We start from the raw sequence: 14,985 nt of genomic DNA, 5'->3' as shown, positions 1-14,985 counted from the left end.
GAATAAATGAATAAATGAGTCAGTAATTATAAAATACTGGACTAACGCTCCCTGAGAAGTTCGCATTAATTTGTAGAATAATGTGCTTGCATGTTCAGGTACATACATCAAAATGGAATTTAATAATAGGCATCAAGTAGCAGTTAAATATTAATGCATTTCTGCCTTAATAATTTTACTTTGCAATATTATACAATTCAAACAACAACAAATATGAGCTGAGATAGAGTTCATTTATAATCAAACCACTAGTATTTATATATTTTAAAATAAGATTTGAAATATTAATACTAATATGGAAATAGTTAATAACCTAAATGTCAATGTGTTTGCAGTACAAAAGGTCTAAAAGCAAAGAAGCATGCATTATGTTACAACTAAATGTCTTTTTAAAAAAATGTAATCAACGCAACTTCTTAATCACACTTTTTTAAAACAAAAAAAGCTTGCACAAAGACATGTCTATTATACCCGGTTTACAAGGAACATCTTTATAGGAGATTTTCTTTCATTTTAAGCTATATAATGAGTAGGCCAGAGAGAAGCTACTGGTAAGAAACTTCAGTGACTATAATAACTAATATTTATCAAATTTTAAGTTTAATACACTCTGTAAAATATAGTTTTACCAGTATCAAAAAATTTAATATTTCTTAAGATATATTCTGACATATTTGTCTTTTAATTCACCTACTTTTGATCATACTGTTAGAAAATAATTGGACATGAAATAGTTTGGATATAAGTTTGTTCTGAGTTCGCTGCAAAGAAGTTAAGAAATCAGCTAGCAAAACTATTTTAACTTCAAGAAAAAAAGGCCTTAAAAAATTAAATAAGTTATATATTTAGCAAACCTAAAAGGAAAGAAGTTATGTTAAATGTTTAAGAAGTAAATGGAAGTAAATATAAATCGGCAATAAGACGGTCAGTACTAAAATGAAGCTCTCATTTAAACTTATTTGCTGAACTTTCTTTTTGTTTCATATATTGTTGTTTTTAGTATAGGCATGAATGATCCTGTAATCAATTCAAAAAGGAAGACTGCAGTCAGGCAAACATTTCCTTCCCAGTGCCTATCAGCATGTCTTTCATGTCTTGGCGTCCATTTTAGGAGTATCAGCGAGATAGTGTATAAAGGAGCTTATTAAACAAAGGTTGTCATTTTGGCAACACACATAAACGTTAAGTGATTTCATTTTACTGAAAATCAAAATGTTGATTAATTAAAAAGTTGAAGAATATACTTAAGCTTAACTGTTCAAACTCCTCTGATTTCATATATTTTTCAATCATATTTATATATTAAATGCCATTTTCAGGATTGCTGATGTGTCACTATAACTTTACAAAAAACATCTGAAACAATTGATCATTTAAGGCGCGCAATAATGGAAAGCTATAGACAGGTTTTTATTGTCGAAGGATTAACAAATCAATGATTACATACTCAAAACAAAAGCACAGATCCAGGGGCAGTCTTTCATACTGCCCAAAATGATGAGTACTTATGTGAATAGATACAATTTTCCTGTATTCTTTCAGCATATAAAATAAAAAGAAAATACATGAATATAGGAAGTCATAACCTAATCCTACAACTCAAACTCTCTTTAAAAACAGAATACTTACAATGAGGGTGGTCCACAGTAACACATGCCTTACAGTTAACCTCTCCTACAATAATGCTGATTTTTAAGAACAGAACTATCACAATCCAATCACAATCAGGCCTAATAGGAAGGATTTATTGTTCAGAAATTAGATATAAAGTATATATCTAAGTAAAACACCAGGTAGTATTAAAAAGAAAATCGGTAAAGTTTCTAAATTTTCCTTCTACTTAAAACATTTTTAGAGAACCAGAATCGTTTAATTATAAAATCTAATCAACCAAAATTAAGGAATTTTTCTCCAAGTATTGCAAACACAGCTCACCACTTCTTCTCCAAAAGATTTAAATTTCTATTCTCTACCATTCCCAGCCATTTCTGCCAACATCATAAAAATCACCTTTCATCATTTCCTTCTCACAATGAGAATTCACTAATCGCATACATCTCTTAGACATAGACACCTCCCCACCCACCTCCCAAAAATGGTTCAGAGCAAAGACACACAAAAAAATAATGACCAAGCTCACATTTCTTGTTTGCCCTTCAAGCGAAGTCTGGTGTCTTCAGCTTGCCTTTCTGGTCTTCAGTGTTGTCACTAATTGCTGGGGGATGTAGTTTAGGACAGCATGAAGCAGCAGAAATAAAAGCTGTTGCTTTAAGAAAACGTTTTCTTAAACACATGGATAAAACAACTTTTACTCTGACTTCCTGGCTGGGCTGCATAAAATCTTAGAAAGGCTCCTTGAAAAGTTAATGTCTATAAATGTCTAAAAATAAAATAAAATAAAATCTAAAAACTTACGTTCTGAACACATTCCGAAGGATGTCTTTCTGATTTGATTTGAAAGCAGGTTTGTGTTGATGAACAAACTTTATTTTGTAGAAAATTAATATTCCCTCTATTAGAAATTTGCCTTGCCATCTTCTATATTAATCCTGTCTCTCATGGTATAATCATACATGCAAAAAATCAAATATGGTATTTCCCAAATGCATGGACACTGTGGAAGCTTCGTTTTGAAAAAGGCTTTTATTTCCCTTAATACTGGTGACTAAACGTCATTGTATGTACCAACACTTTCAAATAGCCCAAGAGACTTAAAAAGCCTTCTAAGTTTGAAAACCAAAAAGTTCTGAGTTTTTCTGTACCCCAGGACGGTTTTCTTTCCTGAAGCTCAAGCCGAGAAAGCAGACAAAAGAAGCTGATTTGACTGAGCTGTGCCAAGTCTTGCCTTTTTTTCTTTCCTCAGCTCTCCCTCTGCCTCTCTCTCTCCCTCTTTCTCTCTCTCACTCTTTTGCTCCCAGTATGGCAACCTTCCGAGCAGTCTTGGCGGAGGTCCAGGCTGTGCCAGTCTGTCTGAATTCTTGTCTCCAAAAGATGTCCTTTGCGGATCAATTAATACATTTGAAAACAGGAAACCGTGGTACGGTACCCAAATCCTGGCACCAACAGCATCGACTTCTGCCAAATCACCTTACAGATTTCATGGTATTCTACCTTTCATAATTATTACTAACATGTTCCCGGAGCAATAATGGAGTACTAGAAGCCATTCACTGCTCAGCAATAAGGAATCTGTTCCCTAGAAATGTCCATATGCGACATATGCACAACCTGCAATAAATCAAATTTCTCCTGTGAGAAGAGATGTATGTAACTTTAATAAGCACCACATACTGTATTTCTTTTTATAAGACTTGCTTTTCCTTGTCCTGCTGCAAAGACTCATGGGAGAATAGAAACGGAGGCAAGCAGATTAAAATTAAAACCGTATGCCCAGAAATGTCATGCTTTATCCTATGGAGAACGAATATAGTTTTGATTGATCTGTAACTTTATTTTTAAGGAGGCTCTAATACAAACTGTACCTATTCAAAATTTTACTACAGATGGAGGGAGGAGAAGAGTTCTTTTGACAAAACAAATAACAATAAAAAAGAAAAATAAAACATCTAGGGTAAATTTAATAAGAGTAAGTATCTTTTCATATTTTGACATCTCAAGTTCTAACATAGTCACTTGTTTACTTAATTCATATTAATACAATATAATAAGATTAAATAAGTACTGTTTGCTTTTATTTTTACCATAAACACCTTTTGAAGCAAAACAGCCAGTCTGTGCTTCACACACTTACCTGGTTTAAGAAATCACTTTTACCTATGAGGCTTGAACATAGAAAATAGCCACATTCTAGAATCATCATTGTTTCATAGAAAGAACCCAGAAGATTGACTTCTAGTCCTTGATTCTGTCACTTTCAAATTTAGATAACTCAAGGTCTCAAATTGCTAATCTATCTAGTCTCCTCAGTTTGCTCATCTACCAAATATGAAAATCAGTGACTTCTTACTCTTTGCTCCCAAACTACTATGTTTATGCACATAGTATACCTTCATCCTAACTGCATAGTAATTAGTTAAGTATGTGTGCTTTGCCAATCAAATGTGTCATCCTCACAATTAGGATCATGTGTCACTTATCTAAGAAAACAAAGTCTTGCATAGAGCCTTCCATATACAGGTGTTCAACAAACCTACTAAGTGAATAAGTTATGGGAACAGATCACATAAATATCACTCTGAATGACAGTGAAAACCACATATTACTAAACCATAAAGTTGATAGATCAAAAAAATGCTACAGAGATATCATAAGGGTTGAACTAAAGCACTGACAAAAGCATCCTGTGCTGTCCTTTCAAACAGGGATGATGATATGTGGGCAGGCTAACAGTGAATTTGTAATTCAAAACCAATAACCTGTTAGTAGCCAAAGACTAAAGAGACTCTTGAAAGCAGCATGGGAGAAGCGACTCATCATGTGCAAGGAATCCTCAGTAAGATTAACAGCTGATTTGTCATTGAAAACCATGGAGACCAGAAAGCAGTGGGATAACATAGTCAAAGAGCTGAAAGGAAAATAACTGTCAACTAAGAATTCTATGTCAGCAAAACTATTCTTTGAAAATGAAGGAGACATTAAGACATTCCAGATAAAAACAGAGTTCATTACTAGCAGACTTGCTCTACAAGAAATACAGGAACGTTTCCACCAAGCTGAAATGAAAAGACACTAGACAGTAAATCAAATCAATGAAGAAATATAGGAGTAAGTATAAAGGTAACTGCAGAAGTGAGTATTTTACAAATAGTATAAATGTATTTTAAAACATGCCATATAGTTTAAATTTTTTAATATTCTTAAACATTTCTAAAATATTTAAAATGGGATAAATGTACTCTTTTCTGTCTGATTTAAATGACAAAAGCATAAAACTGTTGTTATAAACCTATGTTGAAAAGCACACAATGTATAAAGAGGTAATATGTGACAATAAGAGTAAAGAAGGAATAGAACAGAGCTATATAGGAGCAAAGTTTTTGTATATTATTAAGTTGGCATTAATCTGAATTAGATTGTTATAAATTAAGATGTTAACTGTAATCCCCAGGGCAACCACTAAGCAAATAACTCAACAATATAGAGGAAAATAAATGGCAAGGAAATTAACATGTTACTTGAGAAAATATTTAACATAAAATAAGGCAGTAATAGAAGAACAAAAAAGACAAAGATACATAGAATACAGCCAAATAGCATAAATAAATCCTATCTCATCAGTAATTGCATTAAACTTAAATGAATTAAACACTCCAATTAAAAGACATAGATTGGTAGAATGGATTAAAATTTTAAAACATAATTCAACTATATGCTGTCTACAAAAGACACACTTTATACTCAAAGACACAAAAAGGTTGAAAGTAAAACTATGGAAAATATATATACCATGCAAATGGAAACCCAAAGAGAGCTGGAATGCTTATACTAACAGGCAAAACAGATTTTAAGAAAACTCTTGCTACTAGAGATAAAGAAGGACATTTTATAATGCTAACAGGGTTAATTCATCAAGAAGAGACAACCAATATAAACATACGTAAGAACAGAGCCCCAAAATACACAAAGCAAAATCTAAAATAATTGAAGAGAAAAATAGGTAATTCAACAATGATAGTTGGAGACTTCAATACCTTTCATTCCACAACTGCTAGAACAGCTAGACAAAAGATCAGCAAGGAAATAGAAAACTCGACTAACACTATAAATCAACTAGTACCAACAGACATCTACCGAGCAATATACCCAATAACAGCAAAAATTTTTTTTTTTTTTTTTTTTTTTTGAGAGGGAGTCTCACTCTGTCACCAGGCTGGAGTGCAGTGGCACGATCTCAGCTCACTACAACCTCCACCTCCTAGGTTCAAGCGATTCTCCTGCCTCAGCCTCCCAAGTAGCTGGGACTAAAGGCATCCGCCACCACGCCTAGCTAATTTTTGTATTTTTAGTAGAGATGGGGTTTCACTATGTTGGCCAGGATGGTCTCGATCTCTTGACCTCATGATTCGCCCACCTCGACCTCCCAAAGTGCTGGGATTACAGGCATGAGCCACCGTGCCCGGCCAGAATGTACATTCTTAACGACACATGGAACTTTCTCCAGCAGACAATATGTTTAAGGTTATAAAATGAACCTCAATAAATTTAAAATGATTGAGTCAAAGTGTGTTTTCCAGCCACAATGAAATAAAAGTAGAACTCAATACAGACAAAAAAAAAAGAAAGGAAAAATCACAAATATATGGAAATTAAATAACACTCCTAAATAATGAAGAAATAATAAAGACTAGAGTGGAAATAAATGAAATAAAGAACAGGAAAACAAATACAGAATATCAGCAAAGACTACTACAGACCCTTTACCTCACCTCTATTAGAATGGCTATTATGAAAAAGATTAACAAAAACAAGTATTGGCAAGAATGTGGAGGAAAGGGAACCATCTACACCATCGAAAGGAATATGAATTAATACAGCCATTATGGAAAACAGTATGGAGGTTCCTCAAAAATTAAAAATAGAACTACCAGCCGGGCACGGTGGCTCACACCTGTAATCCCAACACTTTGGGAGGCTGAGGCAAGCAGACTGCCTGAGGACAGGAGTTTGAGACCAGCCTGGCCAACATGGCAAAACCCCATCTCTACTAAAAATACAAAAGTTAGCCGGGCATGGTGGCATGCACCTTTAATCCCAGCTACTTGGGAGGCTGAGGCAGGAGAATCATTTGAACCTGGAAGGCGGAGGCTGCAGTGAGCCGAGATCACACCATTGCACTCCAGCCTAGGTGACAAGAGCAAAACTCCACCTCAAAAAAAACTAGAACTACCATATAATCCAGCAATCTCACTTCTGAGTATATATCCAAAGAAAATGAAATCAGTATACTGAAGACAATGTGCACTCCCATGTTCACTGCAGCATTATTCATAATAGCCAAGACATGAAATCAGCCTAAGTGTCCATCAACAGATAAATGAAGACAATACATATGGCAAATGGAATACTATTTGGCCTTTAAAAATAAGACTCTGCAATATGTGACATCACAAAAAATAATACGTGAGGCAATGCACATAATTAGCTTGATTTAGCTATTCTACAATGTATACATATTTCAAAATATACTGTATACCATATATATAATTTTGTCAGGTTTTAAAAATGAATAATGAACATAAGTAAAAATTTAAAACACTACAGACCAATATCCCTTATGAATATAGATGAAAAAATTCTGAATAAAAAACTATCAGACTGAACACAGCAACATATAAAAAGGATTATAAGCCATGACCAAGTGTGATTTATCCCAGGAATACAAGACCGGTCCAACATATAAAACTCAATCGATGTAAAATACCATGTTAATAGAACCATGTACAGAACCCATATGATCATCTCCACACAGAAAAGCATTCGACAAAATTCGACAAAAATGCACACACAAATGCCCACAGAAGCGCTGTTCACAATAACCCAAAATGCAAACAGTCCCCACGTCCAGCAGCTAATGAATAGATACAAGGTTGTTGGGCCATACATTAGAATATTACTCAACAACACAAAGGAAGGAAGCACTGACACATGCTACAGCATGGATGGGCCTTTGAAAAAAGCATGCTAAATGAAAAAGCCAGACACAAAAGTCCGCATATTGTATGATTCCATATATATGGAAGGTTCAGAAGAAACAAATCCATCGACACAGAACATAGCTTATTGGTTGCCAGGACCTGGGCAGAGGGAAGAATGGGAAGTGACTGTCAGTGACTATGGGGTTTCTTTTTGGAGTGAACCAAACATTTTTATGGTTTAATGGTGATGTCTGCACAACAAAGTGAATGTATGAAAAACCACTAGATTGTACATAATAAAATGACAAGTTTTATGGTATGTGAATTTTATCAACTTTTTTAAAGTTGTAGTCCATCTCTCCAGTATTTACAGGTGTTACAACCCAATGTAAACTCACAGAAATCCTTTATAGCCTCTTACACAGATGCAATACTATACATTAGCTAAACACTTATCCACCTGAATCTGCTTCGGGAATCTGCCCAGCTAACTCTAGTGCCTTACTCTGTTTTGACTTCTTGGTTCCATCCCAGCCAACTCCAGCATTCCTGGTTCCATCCAAACACCACTCCCTTCTGCCAGCTCCCTTGGTTCTGGCTCTGAGAGCTTCTGCTCTCCTGGACTGCTAGGCCCTCCCAGAGGCACCCAGTCATTTTTGTCTTCCAACTCACACTGCCAGGCCCTAGGGAATTCAAAATTTTAACAGCTAGCCCCCTCTGCATGTTAAGTCTCTGCTTCCCAGGACTCACTTTGCTCTCTATGTGCACTATGAACCCCGGCAGGCACACACAGACCTTTTCAGTACTAACCAAGATCTGACTCATCTCCTTTCATGCTGCTGTGGTTTGGATGTGGTTTGCTTGTCCCCACCAAGTCTCAAGTTGAAATTTGATACCCAGTGTGATGGTGTTGGGAGGTGGGGCCTCCTGGGAGGTATTTGGGTCATAGGGGCATATCCCACACGAACTGATTTGTGCCATTCTCAAGGGATCAAGTGAGTTCTCACTCTCATGAAATGAGACTGTTTCTAAAGAAATAGATTTGTTCCCTGAGAGTGGGTTGTTACAAAGCCAGGACGCCCCTTGGGTTTGGTCCTTCTTCACAGGTGCTCGCTTCTCCTTTGACCTTCTCCACCAAGTTTTGATGCAGTGGAGGTCAGCAGACGCTAGTGCCATATTTCTTATATAGCCTACAGAACTGGGAACGAAGACGACCTCTCTTCTGTATAAATTATACAGCCTCAAGTGTTCCTTTATAGCAACACAAAATGGACTAAGACAAATACCTACCTATCTTCTACCTGCTGTGGTTTCCCCTCTTAGCCATGTCCTTGGACAGGATGCTGCTTTCTATACCCACATCAGACACTGTCCATGGGAATGTGCAATGGCAAATTCACAAATACGGGGCATTTTCCCCTCCAGTTTGTACTGTTTACCTGATTTACTGGTGGCCTCAAAACCTTTTGATTCAAGCTCAAAGAGGAGGTCAAAATGAACACAAAAGGGAAACATAAAAGGAGGTGATTCTTAGAAGTTTTGTTTTTAAAAAAAATAAATTTTACTGTGTATATTTGAGTTTTACAACGTGATGTTATGGGATACATATAGACAGTAAAATGGTTACTACAGTGAAGCAGACTAACAAATCCATCATCTCAGAGTTACTGTGTATGTGTGTGGCAAAAGCAGCTACAATTTACTTATTTAACAAAAATCCCTAATACAATTTTAATAACTTTAGTCCTCATGTTGTACATTAGATCTGTCATTTGTCCAACATATCTGCTTTTTTAATCCTTTGATCTACATCTCCCCAATTCCTCTCCCTACCTGCAACCCATGGAAACTGCTGCTTTATTCTCTGTGTATTAATATTTGAGATCTTTTTAAAAATATTTCATGTAAGTGAGATTATGTAATATTTCTCTGTGGCTTATGTCACTTAGTGTAACATCCTTTAGGTCCGTCCGTGCTGTGGCAAATGGCAAGATCTTCTTTCTTAAGGCTAATACGCCATTGTATACATATACCACATGGTCCTTATTCTTCCCTTGATAGACTTTTTTTTTGAGATGAAGTCTCACTCTGTTGCCCAGGCTGGAGCACAGTGGTGTGATCTCAGCTCACTGCAACCTCATCCTCCCAGGTTCAAGCAATTCTCCTGCCTCAGCCTCTAGAGTAGCTGGGACTGCAGGCTTGCAGCCACCACATTCAGCTAATTTTTATATGTTTAGTAGAGATGAGGTTTCACCATGTTGGCTGGGCTGGTCTCAAACTCCTGACCTCAAGTGATCTGCCCACTTCAGCCTCCAGAAGTGCTGGGATTACAGGTGTGAGCCACCATGCCTGGCCAACTCCTCCCTTGGTAGACATTTGTTTCCACATCTCGGCTATTGTCAATAATGCTGCAGCACACAATGGAGGGCAGACATCTTTATGAGGCAATGATTTCATCTCCTTTAGGTATATTCCCAGAAGAGGAATTACTGGGTCATATGGAAGTCCTATTTTTAACTTCTTTAGGAACCTTCATCCTGTTTTCCATAATGGCTGTACCAAAATACATCCCCACCACCAGTGAACTAGGGTTCCCATAGTTGGTGGTTACAAACGGTAGCTCAGGGAAGTCTTTCTACAGACTTAACAGAAGTCTCTTGCGAGTGGCAGAAGAAACAGGAAGTCAAAATGAACAGACTTCCTCTACACCTGGGGTTTTTCAAACTTCCTTCCAGGGAGCCCTAAAGTCCCCCAGATGCTTCAGGGCTTTGACAGTGGACAAAGAAATGATAAGCAGGTGAGGTTCTAGATCACCCCTGCATTAACTGAAGTATTTGCCATTAAAAGTAATGGCAAAAACTGCAATTACTTTTGCACCTACCTAATTCCTCCCTTTCTGTGATTTATATGTATGAGGTTTACCAGAGCTTTTGTCAGAAAGTCTCCAGCATTTGCAGAACCCATGAAAATTAAAATAAATCAAACATGTCTCTCTTAGAAAAAGTTTAAAATCCTTTGCTTTAAGCCAATCTCAGAAAACACTCCCTAACAAAATAACCTAACAAGAAACCTCGAGGGTATGGCACTCTCAGAATATTTACAACGTAAGCTAATATTGTCATCTGAGACTGAAGACTGGAACAGGCAGCCACTCCGCCAACCATATCGAGAACAGACCTACCTCGCCCACAGGACAGAAAATGGAAGACAACTGAGTTACGGACCATTTCCCTACTTTCTTTCCCTCTGGAAGTTTAGATCCTTAGAGCTACAATCTGAAACCCCAAAGAGCACAGATCTGGTCTCCTTTCCCTGCTATTCCTTAAGTGTTAGACACATCCATTCACTCCAACAACTCTCTCCAGCACTGTCTGAACAACCACTACTTGCGGGGCATGAGCCAAGGGATGTGGAGCCCCCGCCATCATGCAGCTCAGGACAGACAGACGTACAAACAAATAATTATAAATACAGGCCATGCATGAGCTGTGGCAGAAGCACAGACACGCTCTCCCAGGGACACAGGAAGGAAACAACCTGTTCATGAGTCATCCACCAACCGACCAAATGCATATCATTTCACTTAAAGAAAGAAGTTTTAAAAACATACTCATTTCATAGGTATTTATTGTATTCATAGTATGCTGAAATTAGTAAGGCTCTGGGAAACACAGAGGCACATCAGAAAGGTTCCAACCCTCAAGACGCTTAAAGTCTAGTAGGAAGATAAGACACTTTGCAAACACAACCATGCTTTACACGTGACAAGTCTTATCACTGAAACAGCTCCCAAAATCATGTCCTCCATGTTGCCTCCCTGGTGCCATAGAAGATAAACTTCCTTTCCACAAAGCTCCAGTGTGGAATTCTGAGGGCCCTCCTTCCTAAGGCCAATCCAAATTATATCCATTCTCTCTCTCTCTCTCCTCTCACTGGCCCAACTCTCTTCACCTCACCTCTCCTCTCTTTTCCCTCCCCCTCCTTCCTTCTCCACCAGTATATAGTCATGACTCGCATTCATTGATTCATTAAGTCAGTATTTACTGAGTACCTGTTATGTGTGAAATATGAGGTTAGAAGCCACAACGGACATAAAAGTGAAATAAATGAAAGGTGAAATCATGTATTAAGAATAACCACCACAGTAAGATGCACTTTTTAACTCATTCACTCCTCACCTAAGCTTTGGAGGAAAATAGGTATTACTCTATGGATGAGGAAACTGACATCCGAAATTGTGTGACTTGTCCAGACCATCAGATTCATATCTAGGGTACAAAAATGTAAAGCAACCATCCCAGGTTTCATTATTGAATGAATTCACAAAGCTGAAATTAACATAGGTGCCCTCATACATCCAACTTTCTACTTAAAAGTACTTCTTGAAAGGCTAATTGGCATCTCAAACTCAATTTGGGCAAACCAGAATTCTTGGTTTTTTCTCAAAAAGCTTCATTCCTCTTTCAACCTTCCATTAAATGGTAGCACCAACATCCAACTGCTCAACCTAAAAACCCAAGAGTCATCCTCAGTTCATGCCTCATCACCCGCTAGAAAGGCTATTAGGATAAAGATAGACAATACCAAGTGTGGCAAGTACGTACAGAAACGAATCCTCATACGCTGCCAGTGGGAATACAAAATGGTAAACAGTTTAGCAGTTTCTTAAAAAGTTACACTGATCACAGGAACCAGTCATTTCCATTCCAAAATCTGTCCATGAGAAATGAAAATGTGTTCACAAAAAGACCTGTACCTTCATAGAATAATTATTCATCATACCTCAAAACTGGAAACAATCCGAATGCCCAGCAGCATGGTCTATTGCCACTAAGGAATAAAATGAAACAATTACTAGTAAGTGCAACAACACGGAAGAACCACAAGAACACTATGCTAGGTAGAAAAGTCCAGATAGAAAAGACTACATGTTGGATGATTCCTTTCTATGAAATTTCTTTTTAAAAAGAGAACTATAGAGACAGAAAGCAGATCAATTGTTAGCTGGAGGCAGGAGCGCAGACTGACTGCAAAGAGGCAGGAGAGAACTTGTGGGGGTGATGGCAGTGTTCTAAAACTGGACAGCATTGATGGTTTCACAAGTGTACAAACTTGTTAAAAAGAAACTCCACTACTTTAGAAGAGGTGACTTTTGTGGTACATAAATGATACCTCAATATGGACACAGAACAGAAAATATTAACATAGAAAGCATCCAAGGTACTGTATCACATTTTCATTTCTCATGGACAGATTTTGGAATGGAAAGGTACTGTATCGGGCCTTCAGTGGGATATTGAGATAAGGTACTGTATCGGGCCTTCAATGGGATATTGAGATAACTAAAATACTGCCCCACCTAAAAAAGCTTCTGCTCATCTTCTTCCAGTTGCAGAAACAGGACAGATCCATGGAAATTATTAGATATCATGTGCCAAGAAATGACTGCCAGACACATACAACAGCACAAGAAAGTGTGGAGGAAGAAGGGGGTCCTGGAGCCAGGCACTGGGGAGGCCTTACAGATGATGTTCCTCTCAAACAGAGCCATGAGAATGAGTGGAAATCAGAAACGAGGAACAGGGTGGATATTCTCAAGAAAAAGCCCAAAGGCAGGAATGCTCAGGGCGTGGCAGTGATCAGGGGGCTGTCTGGCTAAAACAGAGGCCCACAGAGGGCAGAAAGAGCCCCAGGCCAGCTAAGAGCCGCCAGAGGCCCGAAGCATCCACTCCTCACAGATTTTCCTCAAACTTCAGGCCTTTGAGCACTGTGTTCATGATTTTTGCCATATTTAAAACTACAGTACAATTAATTTATGATTTACTTGATATGTTTTAAACTCACTTTTTACCTAGATTTTTAAAGGAAATTTTATATTAAATATAAAGGAGAACCAGCATCATTTGCAAAAATAAATTTTTAAATAAAAGAATGTTACTGAATTCACAAAGCCTATAGCTATCTCTAAACTTGAGACCTACTTCTATTAAAAAAGATAGCGAGTATTGAAGATTAAAAACATTCTAAAATTCTAAAACAGCAAATTCTAAAAGGATAAGGCAATACATGTAATAACTAATTTTATTTAGCACTTACTATAGCCACACACTGTTCTAAACACTTCTTTGTGTCATTTAATCTTCACAGTAATAATACCTATCTCATCAGGCTATCATCAACCCCATGTTTCAGCCTAGGAAAAATTAAGGCACAGAGACCTTAACTAGCTTGACCAAGGTCATGCAACTTGTTCAAGGTCATAGAGTAACAAATTTCAGGGTTGGGACTAAACCCAGGTAGTCTGTCTCCAGTTTGTATACCTACCCACTACAATTGAGCCAATCCTCATGTGAAATAATATTTAGGAAGGTTTACATGATTAAGATCTATTTGATGAACTAAAAGAAGAGACCAGAAGACTATTGCAATAATCCAGGCATCAGATCCCATGAGCCAGTGGAGCCGGGCAGGGGTCACTGCTGTTAGGTACAGGCAGCAGAGGGCTGCAGAGCAGGAGCAGGGCCCCTACCCAGGGCTCTGGCCAGAAGGCAAACCTTAAAGAACGAGGCTAAGGCCCAGGTCAGAAATGCAAAACCTACTGTGAAAGAGAAGAGCTAGAACACCACCATCCTTAGGAGGCCAGAAGTCAGAACTTGGAAGCGTGGACAAGTCACAGGGAGAAGTCGGAGGGTACTCCATAACCAACATCCAGAGCAGCAGGGTCGCTGAAATGCCAGGCCCTGCCTCGACTCCCGATGGCACCCAACAGCCTCTTACGATGTAACACTGCCCAAGTCCTTGCACGTTTCACTTCCAAACGTAATACTGATACGAAGACTTCAATTTTATTTGTAAATGGATTTCAGGTCTTTCAAGAGCACAAAATTTAGCTGTACCTTGGCCTAAATCCCCTCTTTGAAATTCAAAGTAATCACTTAGGACTGGGATCTAATTCTCAGAGAAAGTATTTTAAAATTAAAATTAAGCAATACATTTAAATGCTATTTCCAAGCTCTGACAGGTCTGAAACATTGTGAATACAGACACCATTAATTCACAGACATCAAAATTGTGTTATTACCTTAAATCTTCAAAAATCATTGTTTGGAGAAAAAACAGGATAGCAGATGAAACTGTCAGAATAAGAAAAAAAGAAAACCTCTTTGAAGAAAATTTCCTTTGCATAGTTTAAAAGACTCAAAAACTCAAAAACAACTGATCTGGAACTGCCCAATTTGATACTTAACTCAGGTTTTGTTAAATAAGCAGAAAAATTAGACATTGTAGGTTTCTGATTCACCCTGGAAAAAAAAATGTGATTTCTTATTTCCCCAGAGAAAAGCTTTAAGTGCATCAATAGATTTCTCTGGATATCAAATATTTCTCCATC

The 14,985-nt window shown here is 37.5% G+C and overlaps 1 protein-coding gene across 4 annotated transcripts in view; it reads right to left on the bottom strand.

Moving 5' to 3' along the window:
• The window catches only part of LOC105491161 (methionine sulfoxide reductase A), a 412,862-nt gene that overhangs the window by 377,562 nt on the left and 20,315 nt on the right, over positions 1-14,985 (bottom strand). Inside the window, exons 1-2 of one of the 4 annotated variants that reach the window (XM_011757326.3) lie at positions 2,416-3,279; positions 2,141-2,215 (exon numbers count right to left, since the gene is read on the bottom strand). The exons of 2 other annotated variants lie outside the window; for them this stretch is intronic. Coding sequence is in view for 1 of the 2 variants with exons in the window: in XM_011757324.3 (XP_011755626.1) it covers positions 2,416-2,428 (13 nt within the window). In the remaining variant the exon portion in view is untranslated. Of the gene's footprint in view, positions 1-2,140; positions 2,216-2,415; positions 3,500-14,985 lie in introns of those variants that run through there. One more of the 4 variants, XM_011757324.3, reaches the window with a different exon arrangement.

This window comes from Macaca nemestrina, chromosome 8 (assembly GCF_043159975.1).
Source record: "Macaca nemestrina isolate mMacNem1 chromosome 8, mMacNem.hap1, whole genome shotgun sequence".
Taxonomy (NCBI): Eukaryota; Metazoa; Chordata; class Mammalia; order Primates; family Cercopithecidae; genus Macaca; species Macaca nemestrina.
Note: the sequence above shows the minus strand (reverse complement) of the source record. Positions and strands in the feature narration are given on the sequence as shown.